Source organism: Netta rufina (genome assembly GCF_964035555.1).
Source record: "Netta rufina genome assembly, chromosome: 2".
NCBI classification, from domain to species: domain Eukaryota; kingdom Metazoa; phylum Chordata; class Aves; order Anseriformes; family Anatidae; genus Netta; species Netta rufina.
In genome coordinates, this window is record NC_140124.1 from 135,549,936 (window position 1) to 135,577,561 (window position 27,626).

Consider the following 27,626-nt stretch of genomic DNA (forward strand, 5'->3'; position numbering starts at 1 on the left):
GCCGTGGCCCCGCCCGTGGGGGCGGCGGGCGCGGCGCGGCTCCCTCAGCGCCTCAGCGGGAGGCGGCGGCGGCGGGGCCCGGCCGGGGCCGGCCGGAGGCGAAGGTTTTGGGGCTGAGGGGGGAACAAAAATAATAATAAAAAAAAAAAAGTCCCGAAATGGCGTCGTGCGTGGGCAGCCGGACCCTGAGCAAGGACGACGTGAACTACCGGCTGCACTTCCGCATGATCAACGAGCAGCAGGTGGAGGACATCACGCTGGAGTTCTTCTACCGGCCGCACACCATCACCCTGCTCAGCTTCACCATCCTCAGCCTCATGGCCTTCGCCTTCACCAGGTGAGCGGCACCTGGGGGGCGCCGGGGGGGCGGGGAGGGTCCCCATAGGAACCCTATGGGGTTCTGGGGGGTCCCTATGGGGTCCCTATAGGGTTCTGTGGTGTCCCTGTAGGGTTCTCAGGAGGTCCTATGGGGTTTTGGATGGCCCCTATAGCGTTCCTATAGGGTTCTGGGGCGTCTCTACAGGGTCATCGTCAAGTTCTGGGGGTTCCCTATAGGAACCCTACGGGGTTCTGGGGGATCCCTATGGGGACCCTATAGGGTTCTGGGGGGTCCCTATGGGGTTCTGGAGAACCTATATAGCATTGCTATGGGGTGCTGGGGGGTCTCTATGAGGTCCCTATAGGGTTCTGGGGGTTCTCTGTAGGAACCCTATGAGGTTCTGGGGGGTCCTTATGAGGTCCCTATTGGGTTCTAGGGGATCCCTATGGGGTCCTTATAGGGTTCTGGGCGGTCTCTATGGGGTCCCTAAGAGGTTCTGGGCTATATGGCCCCTGTCAGGCTCTGGCAGAGTGGGAGATCCCCCTCAGAAGGGCGCCGCTCTTCTGTGGTGTTTGCTCAGACTTGGGTGGTCTTCTCGCTAAAAACGAGCCTGTGGCTCCAGCAGTGCCCAAAAACAGCTTTTTACTAGGTTATCACGGAGCTCAGCAATGACATCACGCCGGCAGGTAACCTACCAAGGGTTCGCGGAGGGCAGGGACTGTTTTGTGTCATCGTTTTCACGCAGCGTGCTTTATCTGGGGCACATCGCCCCTTGGCATAGGGCCCCGGTACTGATAAGCGTAGCCACGTTCTTGCCCCACCACAGGAACAGCCTTCACCACCGCAGTCGTGCATGGAAATAAAGCCGAGGACAGGCACAGGTATCTTCAGGAGCCTTATCTGTAAGCAAAAGGTATAGCAGGGCAGGCTGCGGGGCACCTCACGGTGTTGTTCCAGGTTGTCCACGTCTTTTATTGCCTCCTGCTGAATGGGACTGCGAAGACAACATTAGCATCCTCCTCTAGGTTCAGTTTCTCGCGCAGTTTCTGGGCAAATAGGGATTCTGGAGAGGTTCTGGCTGAGCTAGTGCATCAGGGTTTGGACTCATTTATGCTTTAGTGATGTTGTGTGTATGTGATTACAGATTGCAGTGGCCTCATTCATTATACTCTGTTTTTGACAGGAGAACATCCTAACTCATCCCTAGGCCTGAGATATAATTCAGTGTGTAATCTTCAATATCTGAGGGATCCGTTTTTAATAGTTAACTCAGAGATGTTTCTGTGTGTTGGTACAATATTTAATCAGGAAGCCTTGCTGCGAGTGTTCCTCTTGCCTCATGTTCCCCTGTCTGATAACTTGTCCTGCTGTCAGGCTAATTTAGGTCAAATTGGCAACGTATTGGGGAATTCTCATCCAGACCTTGTTCTGAGGGGCTAATGGCATTGATTGCTCACCTTCGGGAGAAGAAAAGGCTCCTGCCTTTAATTCTTCCAAGCAGAGGATGAGTCAGGCAGCAGCTTTGGGACTGTGCACTCTTCTCGGCCCAAAGAATATTTATTGAATTCTCAGGTGGTTTGTTTTTTTTTTTTTTCTGAAGAGGATTGCCATCTTTTCTTTCTTTTTGTCTTGCTAGCTTTCTAACTTGCTTTGGTTTCATGTTCTTTCCCTTTTCTCTCTCTCTCTCTCTCTGCTCAGCCTCACTTCCTGTGCTTAAGTACCTATTGACTTCTCTTTAACACTTCCCTGTTGCTCCTCTTGTCAGGTTGTGGGAATTACTGTTTTTTTTAATGTGTGTTTTTTTTTTTTTTTTTTGTTGTTTTTTCCTTCCCCTTTTCTGCTATTTCCAGCCATCACAGGAATTTCCTAAATCAGGGTGATACCAAAGCATTGCCTCCGTTGCCTTATTTGGGACGCTGCTCAAGCCATATGTTCTTGAGAAGCTGAGGGAGGTGGGAATAGCTCCCCACGTGCTTCCAGTGTGTGCTCCCAGCTCTGGGCTTTCTGCTCCCATCAGCTTATTGCACGAGTCTCCAGTGGCTGCGTTCATATTTCCACCTCCTGTGCTCAGTCAGGTGTGCCAAATGATTCCTCTTCCTTGCTTCCCCTGTGCTGTCAGATGTTCCGTAGCACTCCCGATCGATTTATAAAGCTGGGGATTTTTTCCACGATACATTCATACCAACGTTCAGCAAAATGCATTTTTTTCAGGAACTTCAGCATAGGCAGAGGAAATCTGGCTTCCCTTAAAGTCTCTCTTGCCTCTTCTGTAATTGTTCAGCGCCAGAAATACCCGAGGGTTCACGAGAACTTACAGAACTTCAGATAGCAGTAATGTTCAAGGAGCAGTAATCAGAGTCCAGAGGAAGAAACGTGAGTGTTTTTAGCTTCTCCATTTTACAGCGTGGGGTAGTGGGCATTCTCTTTTTAAAGCACATCCTTCTGGTGCCTCTGACAATGGCTGCAGCTGCCGAGCTTGTTTCCTGCTGAACGAGCCAGACGCAGGCTCCTCTGCTTCCAGGCCTCACCCAGCGTGGAGGCACGGAGTGGTTCTCACTTTCCCTGCCTTTTTCCTCCCTGGAGCAGAGGGATGTGGCCCTCTCCCAGCCCCAAGGCAGCCTGCAGGAGGGCAGCTGGCTGCTGGAGGGGATGTTGGTGGATCACTGCAGCGTTTATGGAAGGCTTCTTTTCCCCTACACTCTAAATTTAGCGTCCTTGCTATTTTTACCCCAGTTCAGTGTCCTCAATTCTTCTCGTTGTGATTTAATACCTACTTTGTGGTTTTGCAAGATGCTTTTGGAATGCAGTGCTCTGGAACAGGGAGAAGATCAGGAGAGACAAAAACATCATGAAGTTATGAGGTGCTTTGTTTTTTTTTTTTTTTTATTATTATTTCTTCAAAAAGTGCCAGACTTGAAAAACGCATTTGTGAAGTGGGTTCAAACCGAGAGAATTTTCTTCCGTCCTCCCACACGAGCGTTAGAAATCTCATTTGTGCTGCATGAACGCCGACATCTCAAAGTCGGCATCAAAGTTCCTGAGGCTAAGCGAGGAGATGATTTAGCACATTTTCCTGATTGCAGCTTGTTGTGATCATGTCTTTCCTCCACCGGTTATTTTGCCTCCCTGTTTCCTTCAGTGTCCTCAAACCAACTCTTCTGGGCAAGCGTTGTAATTCTTATCTTAACTAGCACGCCGCAGCAGGTCTCTTGCTGCTACCTGTCTTTACCTGCTTCTGGCAAAGAGATCGGTTATCTAGCCCTTCTGAGAGGCACCTCCGAGCAAACCAGCCAAAAATGCTTCTACCACTCGCTTGGAAAGAGCTGTGCGGTGATGTGACTTCAGTAATCTCTTCAAAATAAAGAAACCCGCCCAGTTGGTGGCACCAGTGACAGCCTGTGGTATTTGCATGCCTTAAAGCAGGAACATGGCTTTGGCTGAGCCCTGAGGCTCTGTCTGGGAAGGGCTCTGGGTGAGACGAGCTCTGGGGGTTGCCAAGGGAGCCAGAGTGAAGTCCTGGAGCTGGGGATTCGGGGCCAGTGTGAAGTGTCAGCCCATGCAGCGTGGCTGCTGGAAAATGACTGCGAAGTCCGGGGTCAGCTGCTTTAAGGAAAATGCTGAAGGGGGTCCCCAAGGCCTGCAGAGAAACCATTTGTGTTTAATGTACTTTTTGCTGCCGTACGGATGAACTGACACAGCGCTCGAATGTCTCCTTGTGATGAAAGTCTGCCATGGAGCTATTAAGGTTCGGTTCTGAGGGCAAGGGAAATAATTTGGCAAAGAGAGAGAGTTTATGGCTGCAGCAAATACATCTAGTGTGGAGCACATTTGTGCTGTCACAGATTATTACTGAGCCATCCAGAAAAGTGACAAATGCTCTGCCAGAAAGAGCTGTAGTCCCTCTAAAGTTGTCTGGGACTTTTTTGTGTGTCGTGGGTTGGGGATAAGTAAAGGAATTTATTTAAATAGATAAACTGATCACAGGCACATTGAAATTACCCAGATAGAGAAACTTTGAGCAGTAGTAGCTGATACATTGTGAAATATCAGTTGTGCTTTTTCCTATAGTTTGAAGCTTTTCTAATTCTATCGCTGAAGTCTCCTAGAAGCTGACTGCTGGTGAGAAGGCTTGGGTGCTGTCTTTGTCAATGTTGCTGCTGTACTCTTTATATATTATATATTTATATAAATATAATATATATTTATATACCTGCAAGAGAAAGAAGAACTTGGTCAGGTGTGCCTTGAATTCTTAGATTTTTTTTTCTGGTCATAATGTGACAGTAGCACAAATAATACCTCGTATGTTATTCAGAACTTGGGCTTAGTAGATCACAAAGCAGGTGATTTTTCTATTTCTATTTTCTTTTAGGATTGGCTGTGTCTGTGTTATACACAATTTCCAAGCTGTGTGAGGCAAGATGCTGTTCTGTGGGTTACCTACAACCCTGGCATAGGGGATCTGTGGCTAGGGAACAATAAAATATTAAAGGCTGATTGGAATAATACTTTTCCCTGTCTCCGTGTACTCACCTCAGGCATTTGGCATTGGGAACAGGCCAAGGGAAGTAAAGGGGATTGCAACGTCAACCAAAACAGCAGAAGGGAAGATGGGAACTGCATCCAGGCTTCTAGAGTCTTGGTCACCATTTGCAGTGTAAAAGTGCTTTTGATGATTTTTCTGTGAAAATTAAAACAGCAGGATTTTTTCACGTTACTTTAAATTTAGTTACTGTTAGAAGTCACTGCAGAAGCAATGCTTGTGGCTTGCAGGTGTTGATGATGTTTAAATGCCTTGTAAGAAAGGATAGCCAGAAGTGCAGAGTGAAAACCATTTGCTGCAATTACTGTCTTGACTGGGTACATAACCAGCATGCTTATTTCTTCTACTTATTTCCATGTAATCTTTTATTGAAGTAATTACATCTTCAGAGCCTTTCAACTTCACCTTCAAAATAACACTTTAACACTTTGATGTTCTCTTTCTCTCTCTCTCTTCAGAGATGACTCTGTCCCAGAGGAAAATATTTGGAGGGGTATCCTCTCGGTGATTTTCTTCTTTCTAATCATCAGTGTTCTAGCTTTTCCCAATGGTGAGTAAGGTCCATACATCATTTATTGCAGCATGTGAATTTGCCTTTATCACCACTATGTTTATTTTGATTAAAGTGCCACTTTTAAATGTAATTTTTCTCTACTCTTCTGAATCCCCTTACGTTAAGGGACAGTATAAAAACGCGTTGCAGTCGCGTTGAGTGGAGATAACAGTGAAGTGCCAGTTATTTATAGCTTGTCTGTACCTAACAAGGAAGTCGGGTTTTCAAAATCAGCGTCTGTGTTTGCAGGTGCACAGCTGCAGCTCAGACTGTGAAGTAATGATGCTGCCAGATCCTTAAGTAATGTTTCAAAACACGCTGCCTCTGTGTGTTTTAGCAGAAGTGTAATTCTGCAGTAATTCTGAGATGTAACACGTAAATCACCTGGTGATGGGTACGAACCCTCTACATCACATTACAATGTCAAACCACAGTTGCTCAGTAGAAATTTAAGTCAGACAAAGATTTTGGTAATGGTATGGGGAGCAGAAGGTGCAAAGGGGGTAAAATCTGTGGGTGACACTTAGTTCTGCAGAGGAAATGCTGTCTTTCCTGTTTTTATTTATTTGAAATTTTTGCTCGTTGCTGTCAGCAAGAGCCTTATTCTTGGGTCAACTCCAACCAGTCTTAGGTTCGGCAGTGTTCAGAAATAAATGAATGGTAATTGTGCTCATGGCATGCTCCTGGGATGTATTTTTCTGATGTTTGAACATTATTAATAGATGGCTTTCACAAAGCGCTCCCTGAAAAACCAAGCGTCAGAGAAAAATGAACTTCATGCTTACAACTGTGAAAGAGCAATCCACAGCGTGCACTGAAAAAACTAGTTGGCCACATCTCGCTCCCTAAATGTACATTTCACGTTTAGATGTTTCCCACTTTCGCCAGACTCAGCTTTTCTGCTTTTTTTGCATTAACTCAGGTGATTTTAATCGAATAAAGTCAGGTTAATCACTGGCTTTAAAGTAAATAATAGCGACACTGGTGAAGTGCACAGGTATCGTGCACAGCTATTAGATGTGTGATACTTAGTTTGCAAGTTTTAGGAGGCCTGTTTGCTAACATTTCTTGGTCATCTGAAGGCTGAGCACTGTGTTTCTTGGCTGGCGTGCAAAAAGAGTGTATTTGACTTCACTGAGAGCAAGCCATGAGTTGCTGTGGTCTAGCAAGCAGAGCAAGAGATTCTCAGCTGAGATATGGTAAATGGTATACTACTGTTCTGGGAACAGCTCCCATTAAAATAATTCAACGTTATATTTATGTCCTGCTAATTGGCAATCTCTCTCCCCTCTCAAATGTGATACATTTATTTTTTTCTTAAATATACAGGAAGGAGCCCCAAAGTTTTGGGCATGTTATACAGCTTGACATAGAACTGATCTATGGTTATGTCAAACTTGGGATGAGAAATGCCGTTCTTGCTGACTGTTTTCTAACAGGCTTTTTGTTTACCCTCCACAGGACCTTTTACACGCCCCCACCCTGCAATATGGCGAATGGTTTTTGGTAAGTTTAAGTTGTGTTTCTGATTCAGTGCTTTGGCAGGACCGACCATTTTTCTTCTCCAATGAATGGATTTGTCGTGAAACATAATTTGTGTGTCAAACTTAGTGAATAACTCTTCCCTCCCACTTCTGAGCTGTTGCTTATAATCTGTTCTGAATTATGTTTGGGAACATCATTGGAGTTTCTCTATGTTGGGATCGTGTAAATTAAATCATCAGAAAAGGAGCATTCCCTCCGATTCTCTGTTTTAATCCTATTTTGTCTGTATGCTTCCTAATTCCCTCCCCACTTTACTGCCATCTCTTCCCAACTCAACTAAAGGAACTAGCTTACTTCAAACTAAACCTGGTTTAGTAGAGTGTTTCTTTTCATTATCTGTAAAACATGCTATTTTTTCTTAAACAGCAGAATTATGTAGTTGAATATGCATTTATTAATATTCCTAAGGTGTATTTTTTCATTTTTTTAAATTTCAGCAAAATTACTGTAAATACTAATTGCATTCATAGTTGGGAAAATAATTCCATTAACTGCAGTAGCTACCAAGTGAAATCCTGCTCCTTAAACACCTGAATTACATGGCAGGAACATGAACATTTTAAAAATAATCCAGAGTTCACAGAGCACAGCCTAAATGTTAAGCATATTTACAGGGAATTAGGCGGATTTGGTTTAAAAGCTGGTCCCTTTCTTTTTAACGGGACTATGAATGTCCCTCTCTCCTGCCACTTCACAGAGCTAAAAATAAGTAGGTTCCCAAAGTAGCTGATTACTCATCTGTTGACATTGGGAGGATACTGCTGATTAGATAGTACTGCTTAAAGAATCCTGCTCCTTTTGAAGCTGGGGAAACGCAGTCCCTACTGCTCACTTCTGATTACAGCAAATGTAAATTAAAAGAGCTTTCCCAGGCAGAGCTTGACCCTCTGTATTTCTGGGGAAAAACTGCAAGGAAAATCACGAGTGACATCTTCCCCTCTCTAATCCTGCTTCCTTTGGTGTGACTTACTTAGCCATGCTAGAGGTCTCAGATCTGTGCAGTCGATGAAAGGCAGGAATGGCACATCTTCAGCATTTCAGGATGCACCCTTACCCCCAAGCTGCACTTATTTTAGTAGTTTGGCATCTGTTTACCTGATGCATTTTAGGGATACACTGCAGAAGACAATATAGACTCTCTGTACACGTGTGCACTTGAATGGAACTTTTCTAGCACGTCCTGGGGGTTAATAACACTTCAGTTCTTCTTTTCATAATTGCTATAGTTTGTTTTGGATGGCAGATGCTAAGTTTTTATTCATGTTAATTTTTCTGCGCTCCACGACATCACTGCAGGACGCAAGTAAGTTTGAGTGTTAGACTGTAGAACTGGTGTGTTTATGTGCCTCTTCCAAATGTGGTCATAGATATCTGGACTTGTGAGTAATATAAAGATATGTTCCCAAAAGCAGCTTCATCTGCCTACAGATCTACACCTAAGACCCTTCTTAACTTCATACAAGTTTTTTTTTTTTTTTTTTTTTTTTTTTTTTTTATAAAATCCATACTCTGACACTGGGAGGAGAGAGGAGGTAGTCTCAAACACATCGGTGTTTCTTAACTTATAAATGTATGTAAGCATATCATCATCTTTATCTTCAAAAGCTTCAAACAGCCAATTTTCCAACTCGCAAAAGTAAGTGAAGCCTGCCAGTCCTCCAGTTTATATTTGTAACCACTCTTTGTTGTCAGATTAGTAAACTGATCTTGGTGCTGAAATCTGCATTTAGGCTTGGAGATTTGCACTCATGAGACCAACAAAACTTAAAGTAAAGGCAAAAAGCCAATCCAGTCCTGTGATCCTGATGTGTCTCCTACTACGGAGCTTCCTGATCACAGACTTGTGTTACTCATGCCCAAACTGTCTAGACTGATTCTTTTTTGACTGGATTGATAGAGTTGAGCATACATCGTATCACATGAAGCAGGAGATAATATGAAAGACCGAGTGCTCAAAGATTACCACCTGCCTTGTTTCTTAAGCTGCTTTGCTTGTAGGCACTGTATGTAGAAAACTCAATCTGTGCAAAGTGGGCATGTGTTGAGTTCCTGTTTGAAAGCTTTTTGAACCTTCTGTGTCCAAAAATGTTTTTGTGAATATGATTCTAAAGCAGACTCTTTTTGCAGGTCTCAGTGTGCTCTATTTTCTGTTCCTGGTGTTCGTGCTCTTCCTTAACTTTGAGCAGGTAAAAGCAGTGATGTACTGGCTGGATCCTAATCTTCGGTACGCCACAAGGGAAGCAGATATTATGGTGTGTATCCTCGGCACCTTATTGGACATTTTGGCTTTTTTAGATATGTTTTGCATGGCTGGGAAGGGATAAATCTGAATTTACTGTCATTTGCAATGTAAGGTTTTGCCTGTACTTGATAGTTGACACAAAGGGCTTGTTGACTCTGCTATTTAGTGACACTGAAATCAGCTGGAGTGAAAAACAGTCTTCTGGGAGAGCAGATTGAAGAAAGGGGTAGGAAAAAAAAGGCTGTGCAACAGCAGCTGGGAGATAGGAGTGAGAAGCAGCCCTGCAGCCTGTGGAGAGGCCCCTGGTGGGACGTTTTGCAGGACGTGTGGTGGTGCTGAGGCACGGGCAGCCTGCTGTTAGGGTGCTGGGAGGACACGTTCCTAAATGGAGCCTGAGCATGGGCGTTAGTGATGTTGCTGAGCAACAAAAGGGAGCTGAGACGAAGTCTGCTGGTAAGCCAGGCTCACCTGGCTCTCCTGTCATTTAAGCTAGAAATAATTTCAAGTCAGGGGAGGACTGGTGTTACTGCTGGCACAGAACCACAGTACAGCAGATTTCCTGCCTGTAGCAGCGGCAGAGACTTCTGAACTACTGATCCTGATAACTGTCACTTAAAGAAAGTTGGAGTAAAGTTTTCAAGTGCAGTGATAATGGAGGCTGTAACTTGGTCTCTTCTTGTTCTGGCCAAGTTGCTTGCATATAAAAGGAAGTTAAACACGTTTCACTGTATGACTGGCAGAGCGGTGGTTGAAAAGGTGATGCATCAGGTGGGGGGAAAGGTCCTAGTAAAAATATAAGCAAAAATACTTTTTTCTTTTTTCATCTGTGTACCAGGGCAAGAGTCCTGTAAAATTCTGCATTGTTGTCTTCATGGAGACCAGGATTTAACCATTTCTCTACCATCCCTTTTTCAACTTGTTCATGGCTCGTTTGTGCAGGGGTAGCAATGGTTCGTGCCTGAGGGAGAAGCTTTTCTTCAGCAGCTCTGAGCAGTGCTGTGTTGTTACCTGCAGATGGCAATGTATGTTTTAGGAGGGTTGAAGAGCAGAGAGCTTTTTACATGTGTATTTCCAGTTGGAGATAGTTCAGTTTGTGCCCAGTGACAAGACAGAACCCCCCAGATTCAGCCTTCTGGTGGAATCCTGATTTATATCCTGCCTATTTTAAGTGGACAGTGATTTCTAGCTCTCGCTGTTAGAATGTAATGAGAGAACGCATTTCTTTTGATATTGGTGACTGAAATATTAATTAAGATTCTTAAGGAATCAACTGCTCATCTGGGTTTCACTGGGTAGAAAGAAATTCCCTCTTTCTAGTGTTTTTGCAGTTTTCCGTTCATCGAAGTTATTTTTGTTTGTATCTTTTATCTTTAACAGGAATATGCTGTGAACTGCCACGTTATCACTTGGGAGAGAATCCTCAGCCACTTTGATATATTTGCTTTTGGGCATTTCTGGGGCTGGGCTATGAAGGCTTTGCTGATCCGCAGCTACGGGCTGTGCTGGACTATCAGCATCACCTGGGAGCTCACGGAGGTAGGGCACCCGTTTATCTCAAGAAAACACGTGACTCTTTAATTGTTCCGGGACAGAAGGGGAATGTTCCTAGGAGGATGACTCGCTAGTTCTCAGTACAGATTCATGTTTTAAGCCTTATAAACCAGGTGCAGAGCAATTGGTTTGGTCGCAGTAATGGAGAACAACAAGCTGGGCTTTAGGTAAGTTGGGCAGATGATGGTTTACTTAAATAAAAAGGAAGTCTTGGCAGCTTATTGTTGCCATCCATACTTTGTATTTCTGCTGTAATAGGAGCCAAACCTCATATTATTTCAGGTGCTGATTTTTATACCCTGATTTTGAGTAGCTGTTCTCCTTTTTCACCTTGTGATACCCGTCATCAACTGTCATGATCCCCTTACTCCAAATAAAATAGCATTTAAACATTTTATATGGTTTATACACCATACAAGTGTTTTAAATACTGCACAGTAAAAAGGAGTTCTGGAATCCCCAAGGGAAGTGAGAGGACTCAGGGGAGAAGTCTATATGGAACAGCACTACATCATTCAGTGTGCTGTTCTCTGTCATGAGGCCAGAGGGCATAGCCACTTGTTTTGTTAAATCGTACCCCACAAGCCTCATTTATTCATGTTGACTGACATAAAAATGTGTTTTTTATTGAACCAGGATTTAAATTATTTCATACCCATTGTAGTCCCCTGTACCATGGTTTGGGGGACGATTGACTTACTTTTGTTATCCAGCTTTACCACAATTCTCCCAAGCTTGTGTTTCAGTCAGTTAAAATAGGTTTCAGTAGGGTTTATTTTAAATAACTTTTGACACTTAAATCCTAACTTGATTTAGTCAATTGACTTGCTTGGACTGATGATCTTTATTGTTAGATCTGTTTTGAGAGTTCAAGCTGATTAATTAGAACATGCATCACCAAAAAAGCAAGGATGAGTTTCTATAAAAAATGAGTTTCATGATATTTTTTTTCTCTGAATTGTCCCATCAAAAAATAAGTCCACTTTTTATCAGCTTTGGGGGCAGTGTAGTTTAGCCTATCATACTTAAGATACCAACTGTCGATAGAAACACATTAATTTAATCTTTAAAACTAGTTTTCTATAGGGCTTACCTTCTTGAGAATGCTTGGCTTATCTGACAGTGCGTTTATAATTCAGAAATGTAGATAAGGATCTAGTTGTCAAACTAAATTTCTGGGTTTGAAAATATTGGTGCCATGAACTCATATTCAAAAAATATTTTTGTTCTGTGGCATTCAAGGATACGCTGGTTTTTAAGCCATTTTGAAACTGTTTTAAGCTCAGAATTTCACAAGTACCCATTCACAGAGAAGAGCTTTGGTGGTTATTGTACTCATTTTTCCCTTTGGAAAAGAAGTTTTAAATCTGGATTTGTTTCACACACTCTCTTATCGTTCAGCTGATCTTTACACAACCATCGTCTTCAACTTGACACCGCACGGGGTGTCTAGTGTTCCCCCTTGCTGAAAGGCAGATCGTGGGGACAGACAATGTGTTGGGTGAGGTTCAACATATGGAGAGGTTATCACCACCCAAATGGATTTTTAATGAATTGGTTAATTCAGGGGAGTCATTAGAAACCTGCAGAAGTTATCGGGGCAGTTACGGAGGGATTTAGCTGTGCATCTCCTGTTAGCATTAATGGCTTTGAGCTGGCTCCCCCTTCTGAAATGGGACACTTGGCTCTCGCTGCTTACTATCGGATTAAAGCTGGGACGCGGGCGGGCCTTGGTCTCTTGTTCTGAGAAAGCAGCGAGCAGCTCAGACGGACTGCCTAACACCTGTGGTCTGCTCTTTGCTGCCTCCCTACCTGTAACTTCTGGTGCCTTTGTCTGGATTATTGCATATTGGGATTCATAGCCTAGTGTCCCTTTTGGTGTTAAACTTACTTGAAACATGAAAGGGAAGCTGTCTGTAGCAAGATAACAAGCAACATTGTCTAGCTTAAGGCCTGAAGAGAACTCAGTTTTCTTCTTTACAGGTTCAAATTCAATATAGCATTGGCAGAGGCAACCAAGCTGCTTTGATACATTTTGCAAGAGTTTTCAAAGGAAGGGTCACTTGTCAACATCAGGCACTGATTTATTATAACTTGACCACTAGCCATTCATCCTGTATAGCAAGAATGTTCTTCTTGTTCCTTTTGACACATCTGATTTTTTTGGGGTATTTTATTTATACATTTGTCAACAAAAGATGCTCTGCCACCAAACTGTACCAATAATCTTCCACAGACACACAAATCAAATTATGTATGTTCGTTTACTGACAAACTTTGTGCCATGCTTATCAGAGGGTTATTTAGTTAGCTATTTGTTTTGTTAAGCTTCTGCAGGAGTATTTCAAGGGGACAGCTTAACAAGTGGCTTTCTTGAGTGCCAGTCCACAGCTAGATTTTTTTTCAGTCTCTTAATTATTGGGTTGCTCTGATTTTTTCTTATTTTTTTTCCCCTTGTAGAACAAATAATACAACTATTTTCCTTTTAAAGGAGGATGAGAAGAGCTGAATCCATCTCTCAGTAAATTATGCTTGTATCTTTCCTCAACTGTTGCCATCTGGCCAACTGTCCTCCTCCACTCTACCAAAAGCTATCAAATGTGTCTGTAAACATGTTTAACTGCCTTACTGATGCCTCATAGCGGTCTTCAGTTAAGCTGAGGATTAAGTTCAGAAAGGAACTGATTGCTAAAGAAGTAAATCATTTTCCAGGGGAAATTTTTAAGGGCCTGAATTTTGCTTTGCTCTTTCCCAGTGGTGGCAGCTTTTCAGTCCAACACTGAGTTGTTCCTGGGCTATTTCCCAGTATCTTCATCTTAAAATCACCTTCACAATTAGTACTTACCAGTATGCTCTTAACTGCTGGAGCCGTTCTGGATCAAGTATGGCAGCAAAACTTGTAGTGTCTGAGTTATTGGTGAACTCTAAATCTTCCTACAGTCACTAAATTTCCCCAAAAAAACAGTAAATGAAGGAGTTTTGAGATTTTTTTTTTTTTTAAATCAGAGCAAGTCTTAAGTCCTGAATTTCAACACATTTTAGTGCTGACAGCTATTTAAAAATCTTTTATGTACAGCACTGCCCCAGCAGGGAATGGTGAGAAGGAGCCCTGAGGTCTTACATACTCTTACCCAAGGCCTTCCAAAGTTAATGAGAGGACTCCCATCAAATTTCAGTGATTGTGGCTCGTGTCCTTGAAGTATGGCATGTACTGAAATGCTGGTATTTGGATGTGTTCTTAAAAATGAATTTGTATTAATTCTGTGCTGTTCCTCACCCAGAATCTTCTTTTTGCTGTATTCTGTAGCTCTTCTTCATGCACCTTCTGCCTAACTTTGCTGAATGCTGGTGGGATCAAGTCATTTTGGACATCCTGCTTTGTAACGGGGGTGGCATCTGGTTGGGCATGGTAGTTTGTCGTTTCTTGGAGATGAGGACCTATCACTGGGCAAGCTTCAAGTAGGTCTAAATTAAAGCTTAATTAAATATTCTTTAATATTAAATTGTTTGGAAAATAGACATTCTTTGCATATGTAAAATGCATGTAATACAGAAATGACATGCAAGCTGCACGTGCTAACAGTGCTGTAAATTTATTTTGTCTTAAAAATCCTTTTCATATTAATATTACTTTAGAGCATATCTTTGTAAATATGGTTATGTATATATTTTTCTTTGCAATCCAAGTTACAATTATTGATGCCAAATGAAGGAGGGGGGAGGAAGTAAAGCTATTTGCATTTTCAGCTTATTTTATAGAAATAAAACTTTGAAGAAAGCAATGAACAAAGCTAATTGTAACTGCTTTTCTCCTTATACAGTGTTTGTAATCTCCAGATTTGGGTTTGGCTTGATGAGGCAGCGTGGCAGTCTGTTGATATAAAAAAAGGAATCAGGCTGGTTGTACCTGTGTTGTGAATTACCTTACCCCACTGCTGACCCTCCAAAATAAATGATTTATTTGCAAAATGAAGTAGCATTTGCTGTGTAAAAGGGCAACAGCTTGTGGCTGAGTAGGTTCCTGTTCTTAGCTCTCCCACTGTGGTTTCTTTCTGTTGTTTTTGCCCACCTTCTCCCACCTCCTACCTTTGTTTGTTGCTCTGAGAACCATCCAGCCTTCAGCCTCAATTCAGTTTTCCCACATTTCAGTTCAGACAGAATAATGAGCATTACAGCTGATGTTCCCTCTGATTTTGGAGAGCTCACTGAGAATTAAAGCAGATAGCAGAGTATCTTTGGCAGAACTATTTTTTATTATCCTTGTGGGATATTTTTCTTGTAGATGTTTTGGACCTTTAATGTGAGGAGGAACTGCAGAGAATGAGAAGCTTTTGCTTATGCTCTTTTGTTTTCTTTTCCCTTTTTTTGATGAATAAACATGGATCTTAAAGATTAGAATATTTCCCCCCACCCTGCCCCCCCTTAACCTATTTAACCTTAGATTCCACTAGCCTAAGAGAACACAAATATTACAAAAATGAAATCTGATTTATTTTTTTCTTTTTTGTCCAGAAGGGCCAGGGAAATAGGTTGAAAACTGACTTCTAACCCAGAAATCTCTTGATTTTCTTTTTTTTCTTAGAATTCCCTGTCCTTTGGGTGGTGTTGCTCATCTGAATTGTTACCAAAAGCAATAACCATAAGTCATCTGTCAGATGAACCTCCATTCCCTTTCAAAAGGGAATTTAACAATCTGCTAGCTTATGACAGTGCTACCACATTTCTCTGGAAGAGAGTGCAGCTAAATACCAGAACAGCAAGGGCTGTGTGTGCTGTTAGTGCAGTATGCTTCACCCAGTAGAGCCAGCCTCTTAAACGTTTGATGAATAAGAAATTTAAGAGATCCTTGAAGGACTGATGTCCACGAGCTCGTGGACATCAGAGATATATTTGGCATTGGGATAAGAGCAGTGGCAGCATAGACTGAGGAGAAGTATTCTCTAGATTCTTCAGGGTATTTGGAGAACTGTAATCCTCTTTTATTCTTCCTTCACGGAGAGAATGAGAGAGAAGTTTTTTAGGTAGTTACTGACTCAAGGTAGAGGTGGGTGGGCTTTCATAGTGTGTCCTGACCGAAATGCTTAACAGATCACATTTCTCAATTCCCCCTTGCCCGGTACACAGTTATTTCTGTAGAGATCTTTGCTATCCAGCAAAAAAAAAGTGTGATGGTTCTGAAACATCCGTAACGTGGCTATTGTTTCTTTTTTTTCCCTTGCCTCTTCCTTGTCTTCACTCCAGCCATTCTCTTTTTCTAGGGATATTCACACGACCACAGGGAAAATCAAAAGAGCTGTGTTGCAGTTCACCCCAGCCAGCTGGACCTACGTCCGCTGGTTTGACCCGAAGTCTTCATTTCAAAGGGTGGCTGGAATCTACCTTTTCATGATCATTTGGCAGGTAAGAAGCAAATTCTATGAAATCAAAGCTGCCATCAGCTCAGTTACTTATTGGCTGTGTTCGGCTAGAAGATATTCTAATGCAATGTATGGCTGTCACTGAAATGCACGATTAAATGAATTGATCGTACAAAGCTAGTCAGGGCATTGTTCACAGGAGTTACATGATAGTTCGGGAGTGTAATTACAGAATCTGTGGAAAATGGGGGAAAAAAACACAAATGCCACTGGCCATCAGTTTACTTTTTGCAATTGATACAGTTTTAAAAACTGCCAGACAGGTGGGTTTTGTTTGTTTTCTGTTTTTTTCTTTCCCATTGACTTTTGGATGGATCACCGATCCTCACAGTTCTGGCTGGGATCCAGCAAGACTCCGTAATATGTTCCAATTGCCTGGGTACATAGTCAGGCAAATGCTGACAGAATTCACTAAAATAGCTTGTTATTAACTTGCCATATTTAGTTTTTGAAAGGACAACCAGAGGTGTTTAATCGTTTTTTGGGGGGTTGGTTGGTTTCTGTTTTAAATAGATAAGTTCTCTTCTACCCCTCTACAAAACTTGCCTCAGTTATTCATACGTGAAAGATTCCAGAAACCTTCTGCAGTGCAAGTTAGTATCTGGTCCAGGTTTCATGAGAGACTAAATGCTTTCACAGAGGTGTCTAGGGAAGAATTTCTTGTTTTAATGGCTCATTCCTTGCTTATAGGCACTTTAAATTCTCAGCCTAATAAGCAAGGCTACAGTGGAGCGCTAAATAGCCCTTCTCTGTTTAAGTTACCATATTAATCCACAATTTTTCTGTAGTAACTCATTAAGAGTTATGCAAATTGAACACTACTAACTGATTTTTTTTTATTTTTATGTAGCTGACTGAGTTGAACACATTCTTTTTGAAACATATCTTTGTGTTCCAAGCAAGCCACCCTTTAAGCTGGGGGAGAATTCTCTTCATAGGAATCATTACAGCACCCACTGTAAGGTAATTTGTGTTTTGTTTTGTTTTAACGTTCAGAGTAACTTGACTTCTAGGGACCCAAAAACAACATGTAATTTGTGAAAGATTGCAGTTCATTTCAAGGAATTTACGCTTTAGCCACCATGAAAAGCAAAAACAATCACCAATTTTCAATAAAGTGTCTTTTCTGCCCAGTAAACTAGTAAGGTAAAATGTATGTAAACATCTGTGTTTCCATAGGGATGCAGAACCTGTCTGTTCCATTTTCTGTTTATATAGCAGCTGCACGCTTTATCCTTGAGGACTGGGTGCATGCAGAAGTTTGGATTGATGAGTCAGATGCTCACAAAACTGTAGATGAGGGAAAATAGAGTTTTCCCTCTCTGTTTTTTCAGAGTTCCTTGTGTTGCTTGTCTACAGGAAAGATAAACATGTTATAAGATAGAGCATTACCTTATTCTGAATGATAGGACGTCATCTGTGCTCTGTTAACTTTTTTTGTAGGAACTACCCTGCTTTTAGTCACACATGCTATTTCACAGTCCTCTTTTTTTTTTTCCCCCTGTGGCGTAGCTGAATGTAGACAGAATTCACAGTTTTGATGTTAAGAAACAAGGTATTTCCCATTCACAAGTAATGTAATGTTACCTTGGACAGTTAAATAGCAGCCATGCATTGCTTTATTCCTAAAAGTGTTTTTTTGAAGCTGGTAGTCACTGAAGTTATGTGCGGTGATTTCACACTGTTAATTAAATCACTTTAAACGTCCTTTAATCTCCTAAACGAGTTTTCAGGTGTTTTATGGCACTTCACAGCCTGTAGAGATCTTTATTCTTAAACAATCCTTATGTTGTTTGATTAACAACGCTTGCCTTCCCCATCTGTCAGCAGAAATCAGAGACTGAGGAAAGGAACTTTGTTCTCATTTACTTAGGGTTCTCCTCTCTTTTGAAAAAGAGGATTTTAAAATTCTCTTAAAAATTTAGGAGCTCAAAGAAAACACAGCAGAATTTTCTCACTACTTAGTCTAGAGACCAGAAAAACATGCTGCTTAGAGCATTCACCCAGGATATGGGGTAGCCACATTCAGTTACTTCCAAGGTTTAAACCCACATCTCTCAAGAAAGTGCAATTGTTAGCAAATTGAAGAGAAGCTGTGGAAAAAAATGGGGATTTTCTAATTCTTCTGAAGCTGTTTTGTGTTGCCTAAAAGAACTGGAGATTCAGCGGAGAGACAGGAGGCAAATACGTAGCTCTGCTAGCCTACTAGTTTGGGTACTTTCCCAGTCCTTGCTCTCAGGATTGTTTTCTGTGTTGTTTCAAGCTATTTGATCTATGTGATAATCTGTCCTGCTAGAATTGGAGCCATCTGGTAGACATCCAGCATGATTGCATGTGAATTCAAGCATCAGCACTTCATTTTCAGTGCAGATCCAGTTGTAACATAAACTAGGTTTCTAAATGTAAATGTTCTGGGGACTTTCAACATCGCTGAAGAATTTTCTTGTGTTTTCCTTCGCAGGCAGTACTATGCCTACCTCACAGATACGCAGTGCAAGAGGGTGGGAACTCAGTGCTGGGTGTTCGGGTAAGTGTTCTTGCTGCGTACAAACCTGAAGCACTTGAAGAGGTATTAAGTAGGAATCCAGCACAGAAACAGGCTTGAAACTGGATGAAGCCAGTTCGTGTCTTGTAGTTCCTGTCTTGTAGTGGTTTTAGTATAAATAACAGTAAAGAGAGAATTTTTTTCTTTTTGCAAGTTCAGAGGAAAGGAAAATTCTGGATTTAGGGGTAGAACATGAGAATTGATGGAATGAGTAAGGAGAAGAATAAAAGGAAGATCTAGAAACTGCTGGATAAAGCTAGCCTCCTTCAAAGTAGCACTGGCCTTGCTGCCCGTATTCTCAGTTAGGTGAGAAGGATAAAGCTTTTGCACCTACTGCTTTCCTGTCATTAGAGTAACGTTCACCAGGCTGTCGAGGTGGGCACTGCTGCTATTTGAGGAATCACAACAAAAGGCGGTGAAACAAACCACAGTTCTCAAAAATTCCTATTCTGTTCTCGAAGAGCTATTAAAGAAGCTCATTTCTGATGGCAATGATTTTAAATGAAAACAGGCTTTTCATTCTCATTGTCAGGATTAGTGTATGTCTTATCTCCAGTTGTCTAAATCATTTTTGTGCTTAATAGAAGCAGCTGTTGCTTAAATTAGCACAGCGTTTCAATGAGCCATAAAATGCTCAAATTTAATTTAATTACAGTGCTCTGCCAAACTGCCCCTCACCTTTATTGTTGGTCTCAGGGATGTCCCAGCATTTAAGGAATTGCTGAGCTGGCAGGCTTGTGTCCAGGGACACTGTATCACCATAAGCAATACCCATTTTTCAGCAGTTAGTTGAGATGAGAGTGGAACACGCTGCAATGTAATTGAAGGGACTTCTAGTCTTGCTTTAAATGTACCCTGGAGAACATGACACATGTCTCCTTGGGTTTGGAAGGAATTAAATATTCACCTCTTTCACTGAGATTCCACCTTCCTGGATGGATCTATTACTGTCTTCAACTCATGGTCATAACATCCAATGGATATTCAAAAGGTAGTAACTTTCTGTTCTTGTTTAGGTTTATTAGAGCTGAGTAGGAGTAAGTAATGTATTCTGTAAGCCTAAATCCCCTTACCTGGGGAGGATTCCCTGATTCCCCCTCCTCAAAACATGCATTATGATCACTAAAGGGAGACTGCGACATACATAGTCCTTAAAAAGGCATTGGCTTTTTTTAATGATCATTACAGAGTAACCTGTCTTTTGGATTTGGGTGTTAATTTAGTACCAAAATAACTAATCAATCAAATAGTTAATGAGTGCTTAATTTACAAGTAGAATCAAATAAACTTGCTCTGTTTGTGCAGAAACATCTGAGTAGTGACAGAGCAACTGAATTACCATTTCAGAGGTTCACATTTAAATACAGACATTTTACTGAAATATGTATTTAAATGATTTAGGAATTGAGATGTTAGTATGGAAGAAAAAACATTCTTTTTAGCTACAGATGGCAATCTCAGAGTCATATAAAAGATGCATATTAAACTGATTTATAATTTGGAGGGGGGAATTTTCAAAGTCTGTGCTATGAAGGAAGAAAGATGCGCTCCCTATTTCATCCAAGAGAAACAATGCCTACATATTCTTTTACAAGATGAAGGGAGACATAGTTCTGAATGTTTGCTTTCTGACTCAAATCGTTGAGGATGGATTACAGCAACTGTCATCCTTGGTTCAAAGCTCTCACTGAACACGTTTGTCTAATAAGTCCGAAAATAGATATTCAAATAAGTTTTTTTGTGATTGCATATTTTCAGCCTGATCTAATTGTGGAAAGTGTGCGCAGTGCAAGTATTCTTCATGCTGCTTGTTGCTGTAATCTGCTGGAAAAAAGAGTAACACCAAGAGTTGGTGGAAGCTTTGGATTTATAGCCCCTTCGTTCCACCCCAAGTGGCAGAGAGGACTCCATAGCTTTGAGCCTGACAAGATGTAAATACCTGGTGATGAGGGAGAGATGGAACTTGGTTTTATTCTTACAATGTTGGCTAGGAAAGTAAATGCAGCAATTTTTTCCTCTCACATTTCTCCACAAATCCTCTAATATTACAGCGTGGACCTGGGTTTACACGTAAACCAGAGCAAACGTGTGGGCTCAGAGAATTTGGAATACTGTTTCATGTTGTTTTTCTCATTAAAATACTTCTGAAGTGAGCAAAGTAACCTATTTAGAATTGTAGTAAATTTGTTTCCTGCAGAGAAATATCCAAAGCGTAGTTCTAGCTCACCCAACAGGGAGTCTATTGGTTGTTCAGCATGCAAAAGACATTTCTATCTGGTGAGGGCTGAAGCACAGTGGTAGGTATGAACAGAAATTCTCAGCTATTGGCACACATTCCTGCCTGTTCCTTGGACAAGCAGAGGCTTGTGGAATTGTGGCCTAATAGCTTAGCATTTTCTGTGGGCTGTTTATGCTGAAGAAAAATAAAGAATGAACAATAAATTTTCCAAAGACTTTGAGTTAATGCTGTTGTTGGGGAGATGTGTGCTCGCTAGAGAGTAGTGCTTGTTTAGAGCTGACCGTCCCGAGCCTGGGCTGTGGACATGAGAGTTAAGTCTTTTGTGTTTGTAACCACTTTTTTTTTTTTCTTCCGTTTTTCTTGTATTCACTCACAGGGTTATTGCTTTCCTTGAAGCTATTGTGTGCATAAAGTTTGGACAGGATCTTTTCTCCAAAACACAAATCCTGTATGTTGTGTTTTGGCTTCTCTGTGTGGTAAGTGAGATTTCTCATGTGAAACATAAGGCACAGCAAAGGCATTGAAAGCATCTAAATAGCTTCCTCTCTGGAACATTGGCAGCAGGGGATCATTGTGAGGGAATGCTGGTAAAGAACGTCGTGCATGTCCTAGGAAGAGCAAATATGAGATTGTTTAGAACTACTCTGAAGAGACAAGAATAACTTTTTCCTTAGTTCTTGACCTAGTAGAATGTAGTCACTTAACCAGTACTTACCAAAGAAACAAACTGTGGTTATAGATCTTCTCTTTATGAGAGAAAATGACAGTTCAGTTGAGGATAATCTGGGAGCTGCTTCTGACAGTGCCCTCTGGAAGAGAACAGGAATTAATGAACAGCATTAATAAGTAATGCATGTTGCTTCAGACTGAAGTCTTACAACTGCAGAAGCCCTGCTTTATCAGGCAAATTGTTTTCACTCAGCCTGCAACTTTCTGCACTTCAGTGTAATTACTGCAAATGCAGCATGAAATGCCCGTTTTACAACAGCAAACACATTAGTTAGTCTTGCCCAACTTGTAATTCTGATGCCGAACACATTTTAATGAAAACTAGGGCATTTCTTCTGGGCTGTGACAGTTAAATGCTTCTCCCTTCTGACTGGGAACACAGTTCGAACAGGTGATAGGAAGTCGGTATTTATTGTTCTGCTATTTAGTGTATCCTAAAGTTGGAGCCCAAGTTTTAATTGATGTGAAAAAAGATGCAGAGAGAAACAGAGCATGAAAGTCTCCAAACATGGAATCTCCAGGAATTCAAAGATTTTGAACCAGCAAGGAATTTGGGAAAAATGAATAAATAAGTAGTTACATTTTTTTTTCCTCTCCTTCCTTGTTTAGGCCTTTACAACTTTCCTGTGTTTATATGGAATGGTTTGGTACGCAGAATACTACGGCCACCGAGAAAAGGTACTTTACTAGGATGCCTGGTCTTGTTTTATACCAGAATGAAACAACAGAGCTACTAGATGTTAGGATCCTTTACCAGAACTAACATACATGGGGGAGAGGGGGATGGTTTGGAGCCTTAACTGAAGTCAATAGAAAGAACTCTGAATTCAGTGAGCCTTGGACAGATCCCAGCTTACACGGTGGTTTCTAAAGAATGTTGTCCTCTTGGATACCCAAAACAAGGCTGTAATTTTGGCAAAGCATTCAGGGATGAATGGTCAGCTGCTGTTCCCATTGTACAGGTGGAATGCTAGGGGAATATTAAGAATACTGGGTTACACAACAGATCACCTGGCAAGTGGTGAATTCTTACTGCACCATCTATTTTGTACCCCTTAACTATGAAGGGAAACATCTGAAGTGCTGTTTGTATGTTTTATCAGGACTTCTGCCACAGTTTCAATCTACAAGTCTGTGCTGGCCTCAGGAATCAGCATCCCAATGACGTGTGTCCCTCTTGTGTTTTGCAGACCTTATCAGAAAGCGAAGACAGCCCGTACAGTCCAGATGCTTCCTGGCTTCATTCTAAATTCAGCAGAGGTATCAGCTCTTTTCCATGTGTATTCTTAAAGTGGGAGCATTAATGCTTAGCATTAGGAAATGAGGCTTGAGAAACTTACCTTGGAGACAGCTGGACTTCCTTAAACATCCCTGCAGGAGCTCTACAGATAAATCATCTACAAAGCTATTTGGTTTTACTGTCTTTTTTTCTTTTTTTCTTCCAATTCTAAGAAATGTATTATTTTTTTTATGGAGCAGTTTCTCTTTTCTCCTGCTATTCCAGATCATTCTTGGAGGTTTAAGATGGTACATATTTCATAAGTGTTCTGAATGGGTTTTCTACCTAAACATGGCATGTTTGGTTTTAAATATATGAGTGCAAATTATACTTTTATTCCTCCTTTTTAAGAAAGTAAAGTATGTGCCCTGGAGCTTATGTTCTTGCTGACACTTGCCTAGTTAGTGCAGCGCTGATAGTCATAAACAGCTTCTTCTGTACTTACGGGCAGCCCACCTCTGTAACTTCTTTTCCCTACACTAGAGGTCAGTTAATTTACTCTTCCTTTTACTATTTAGTGTGGGCTTATTGAAAAAAATCAAGCTTCACATCTGGATGTGACCTGTCAGAGCTCATGCTCCATATGTGTTAGTATCATTAAAATATTTCTTATTTATCATATACTTGAAAAACATCTACAATTGAGCTTTTATATACCAAATGTGATTTCTCTAGATGCAGATAATAACTTATTCTTAGCTTAGTGCATTTGTGGACTTTTATTTGAAGAAAAATTGCTTGCACTTGAAAAGTCTCTTTATACATGCTGGAGAAATCTAGCCAAGCAAATATTTGTTCTCTGACTTTATCTGTTTCTTTATTAATTGTGAACTTAACCTCTTCGTGTTTTGCTCTTGGATCCTTCTTTCAGTCCCCATTGCCTCCCTTTGTTTTCTCGGAGTCAAACACTACCTGTCAAGAAAGACTGAATCTGTGACTTCAGTCTCATAGTTCTTAAATTCTGATAGTAATAAAACTTCTGTCAGTAATAAAAGTGTAGAGATCTGAATTATTGATGTCATTTCAAAATAGAAGATGCTTCACCACTATATTCTGCTACGAGAAACTTCTGAAATCTCTTGTAAGAGGAGGAATTTTACAGTTCTTAAATTTGTTTTCATTCTTTTTTGTAATTAGGCCACTAGATGGAGTAGGAGTACCAGTTTGTATTAGCTTGAACTACTCCATACTGTAAATGCTGTAGCTCCAGAAAGCCTTCACTGTCTTTCAGACAAGAACTTGTCAATGTCAGATAGTCAAAAAGTGTTTTATTTCTCAGCAGGTGCTGACAATAGCCCACCAAAACATGCGGTCAATAGTGAAAGCCACTCATCTCGGAGGAGGAATCGGCACTCCAAGTCAAAAGTAACAAATGGAATTGGCAAGAAATAAGAAAGGTGCCTGAAGATACTCTATAATGTGATTAGAGATGACAAAGAAAATCAGACCTGGTTCTGAGCTTCCAAATGGAAGATTGATTTTTTTTTTTTTTTTTTTTTTAATTTTAAATTTAAAAAACGAAAGGCGTTGAAGAAAAGGATGGTCAAGAGGGAGCCACCGGTGTTGTGCAACTCATCGTCTGCTGATACTTGCCATTCACTGATTTAAACCTAGTTTCTTCAGCATGTGGCAACAAAAGCTAATGAAGAGTATGCTGGAAAGAAAAGTAATTTTATCATAGCAGGTACACCCTGTTTTGTGTTCAGGTGTTACAAGTGCATTTTAATATCGTAGCTGAGGCCATAAACATGAAGGTTAGTAAACTGATAATCAGTTTGCATGGTTGATTGGATTGTTTTGTTTCACTGTGTTCTTGTTGTTTTCTAGAAGAGTATGCAATCCTTTGACTAAAAGCCACTGCCCGTCTTTCTCACCACTAAACTTTTCTATATGACAGTTGGTAAATATTTAAAACGTCCATACACGTTGACAGCTGCTTGCTTTTATTTAAAGGCTCTACAGACCTGGTGACAGTGTTCTACCAGCTGAGAAATGGGTCCAGGTTTCTTGTAAATGATGTGAAATTGACCTTCAAATACGGTCCTCTTGTTCTGCGTTGTCCTTCTGCTTGACTGTTACAGATTCTATTTCTTTGAACGTTTTAAAATCCTTGTATAAAAACCTGTTGCAAAACAGAGAGGGCCGTGCCTCCTGCCCTCAGAGACAGATATCTCATTTAGCTGGTTTTTCTTCTTTACTGCAGCATTTTGCATCTTCAAATGCAAGTCTGCCATTCTCTCAGCCGTGTCACGTTGCGTTCAGTGTTCCTTCCTTCTCCCCTTTGATTTGCCTCTGCCTCAGCTGGAACCAAGAAATCCCAGCTTCTTCAGACTGAAAGCAGAAACTGCTTTGAAGGCTCTGGTGCCCTACCAAGCCTGATGATAAGGCAGGCTTGTTTTTTTTGCTGGAGCCCAGTTGCTTACTGCTTCCGTAAACATAATTATTTGTAAAGACTTGCTGAGGTCTTTGGTGTCTGAGAGCTAGCATGATATTTCTGTGATACACCGTCTTGGTTTGTACTTCCTATCATGCAGCTGGACACCCAACAGCAAAATGACTTTCATGCAGGTTTTTTATTTTCTTTTTCTCGGGGGGGAGGCCGAGGGGTTTGAAATATTAAATCCAACATCTAGTAACGTGGGTAATACTCCAGGTGTGACTGTAATGATTAAATCAAGAGGTAAACAATCAAAAGCAATCTGTTCTTGTATTAAGTTATCGAAATGTTTTTGTGCCAATTAAATTTGGGGGTTGATAGAGGTAGGTAGCTTATGTAAGGGTAATTAATACCCTCAGCCACTAGTTTTCAGAAGAACCTGGGATTTTCTTTTTCTATGAATAAGTTACTTTGATTTGCCACAGAGTAACGACAAAAGAAGATGCAGCAGAGACTTTATACAAGTGTATGATACTGTAAATAGGAGGAAAAAACAAGTATCCTGTGTAATCCACGAATTCCTGTGTGCCACAGATGATCGACATTGTCAATGCACTTAACTGTTGCTGCTGAACTCCTCAAAGGCCCTTTGCTCCCCACCCCCCTTTTCAATCAAGTAAGTGTCCAACTTCAGAGGCCACACAGTGGAAGCTGCTAGATCAGCATTGCTACGGTGACATTAAACATTACGGGGGAAAAAACGATAGGAAGACTTTCAGGCTTTCCTGCAACTTCTTGGTTTTCATTCATATCAGCAGATCCGCGTATTATTGTCTCTTTCTTTGTGGTGTGCTGCATATTGATGAATGTATTTGTAGATTTCTTTGGATGTTCAGCTCGTTACTTTATTTCCTTGGTTAATAAGTCAGCCTGTGTAAGGCTGAAGAACGGCATTGTACATTTTCTGTTGATCCAATACCAAAGCGAGAGGTTGGAAGCCGAGTGGTTTCGATCCAGTAAGTCCTGTGGCTGTGCAAGGTGAGAGCCCGTTTCCTACTTGCACGGTGTATGCACACCAGCTGTGTCTACAACGCTTACGTGTGCAAGCAGACACTGAAGTACACCATCTGGTTGCCTGTGGGGACAAGCACACCTCTTGTAACTGCAGACCTGGTGCTTCCGCTGCTGCACTGCACCCTAAAAACTGAAAAGGCAAATGCGAAGTGTTGTCTTGTTGGAAGCTGACTTCTCTACGCTGTTACAACAGCGCTGGCCTTGAAGAAATGTTGTTTGACAACATCTTTTTAAATATTTCCCGTGATTTTTTTGTTTGTCTGTTTGTTTGTTTTTTGCTACTCTTTCAGAGGGAGGGCTGGGGTGAGGGGAAACAAGTAAACTTTTCAAGTGCTGCTTGGAAAATGGTATTTCCTGTCCTCTGTCAACAGTTCTGCCTGGAATTCACACGTGTTCTCACAAGTCCTCTGCTGACTGACAACTGTATTTTCAGCTCCATCGTCTCTGGATGTGAGCTTTGCACTAGCAGGCATTGGAAAGGTGCTTTTGATCACTGCTGTAAACTTCAAGTGATCCCAGTTTTACCATTTTACTACGCTACTGCTGAATTTGGTGTGCGCGTGACACCTACCGTGACAAATCACCGAGCTCTTTAGCAACAAGCGTCCATGTATGAATTCTGCTGCTTGAACAGTATTTTGTAATAGTCACAGCTGCACTGTCCTGTTTTTAACTACTTATTCTGCCTCAACATCTCCTCCGTACTCTCCTGCTTCTGATGTTGTTTCTCTGTCCTCTGGTGATCTCTCCTGCTGCCAGTGAGGGAGCTGAGTTGGCCCTCCAGAGGCTGGCTGTCAGCGCTGTCAGTCATTGAAGGGAGGCTAATTTGGGGCAGCAGGGCATAAGCAGGGGGTTGTGGCCAGAACTTTGTGTAGTGGGCTAAATGAAAACAAAGAGTTTTAAGGTGCAGGCATGGAGTGAACCAGTGCTAGCCTGAAGTACTGGATTCCAGTACTAAAGTTGCTGTATGGGTTATATACAGCCTCCAATTCAATAGTGGGAGTGTAATTTCAACCAGTGCTTTTGTTACTCTTCTGTGAAGATGACCATTTATTGTTCCATCTGTTAAAACTTGTACTGTTTTTTTACCATGCTATCACAAGAGGACACAGATGTTACCATGTATTTAATAGTTTTGAATAGAGTTGCTCTGTATCGATTGCAAAGTCTTGTATTTTGCAATAACTCAGTAAATCAACCCATGTCACCCGTG

The 27,626-nt window shown here is 41.4% G+C and overlaps 1 protein-coding gene across 3 annotated transcripts; it reads left to right on the forward strand.

Moving 5' to 3' along the window:
* Positions 1–13: 13 nt before the first annotated feature.
* Positions 14–27,626, forward strand: PTDSS1 (phosphatidylserine synthase 1). Of its 3 annotated transcripts, XM_084282784.1 has the most exons (14): positions 14–337; positions 5,321–5,412; positions 6,877–6,921; positions 9,088–9,212; positions 10,580–10,738; positions 14,061–14,212; positions 16,012–16,153; positions 17,021–17,133; positions 18,632–18,697; positions 21,331–21,430; positions 22,293–22,361; positions 22,874–22,943; positions 24,242–24,359; positions 24,487–27,626. In XM_084282784.1, the coding sequence occupies exons 1-13, from the start codon at positions 159–161 to the stop codon at positions 24,352–24,354; spliced, it is 1,425 nt and encodes a 474-aa protein (XP_084138910.1). In that variant the 5' UTR covers positions 14–158; the 3' UTR covers positions 24,355–24,359; positions 24,487–27,626. The 3 variants fall into 3 exon arrangements, with proteins under 3 accessions (XP_084138910.1, XP_084138909.1, XP_084138911.1); XM_084282783.1 differs by having other exon boundaries at positions 24,242–27,626; XM_084282785.1 differs by having other exon boundaries at positions 24,245–27,626.

What these genes read in the sequence shown, in the direction of transcription:
- PTDSS1 (XM_084282783.1), top strand. Translation starts at nt 159, where the DNA reads ATGGCGTCGTGCGTGGGCAGCCGGACCCTGAGCAAGGACGACGTGAAC. An exon ending in TATCACTGGGCAAGCTTCAA is followed by an intron (nt 14,213 to 16,011) that starts GTAGGTCTAAAT and finishes CTCTTTTTCTAG; the next exon opens with GGATATTCACACGACCACAG. An exon ending in ACTCAGTGCTGGGTGTTCGG is followed by an intron (nt 18,698 to 21,330) that starts GTAAGTGTTCTT and finishes ATTCACTCACAG; the next exon opens with GGTTATTGCTTTCCTTGAAG.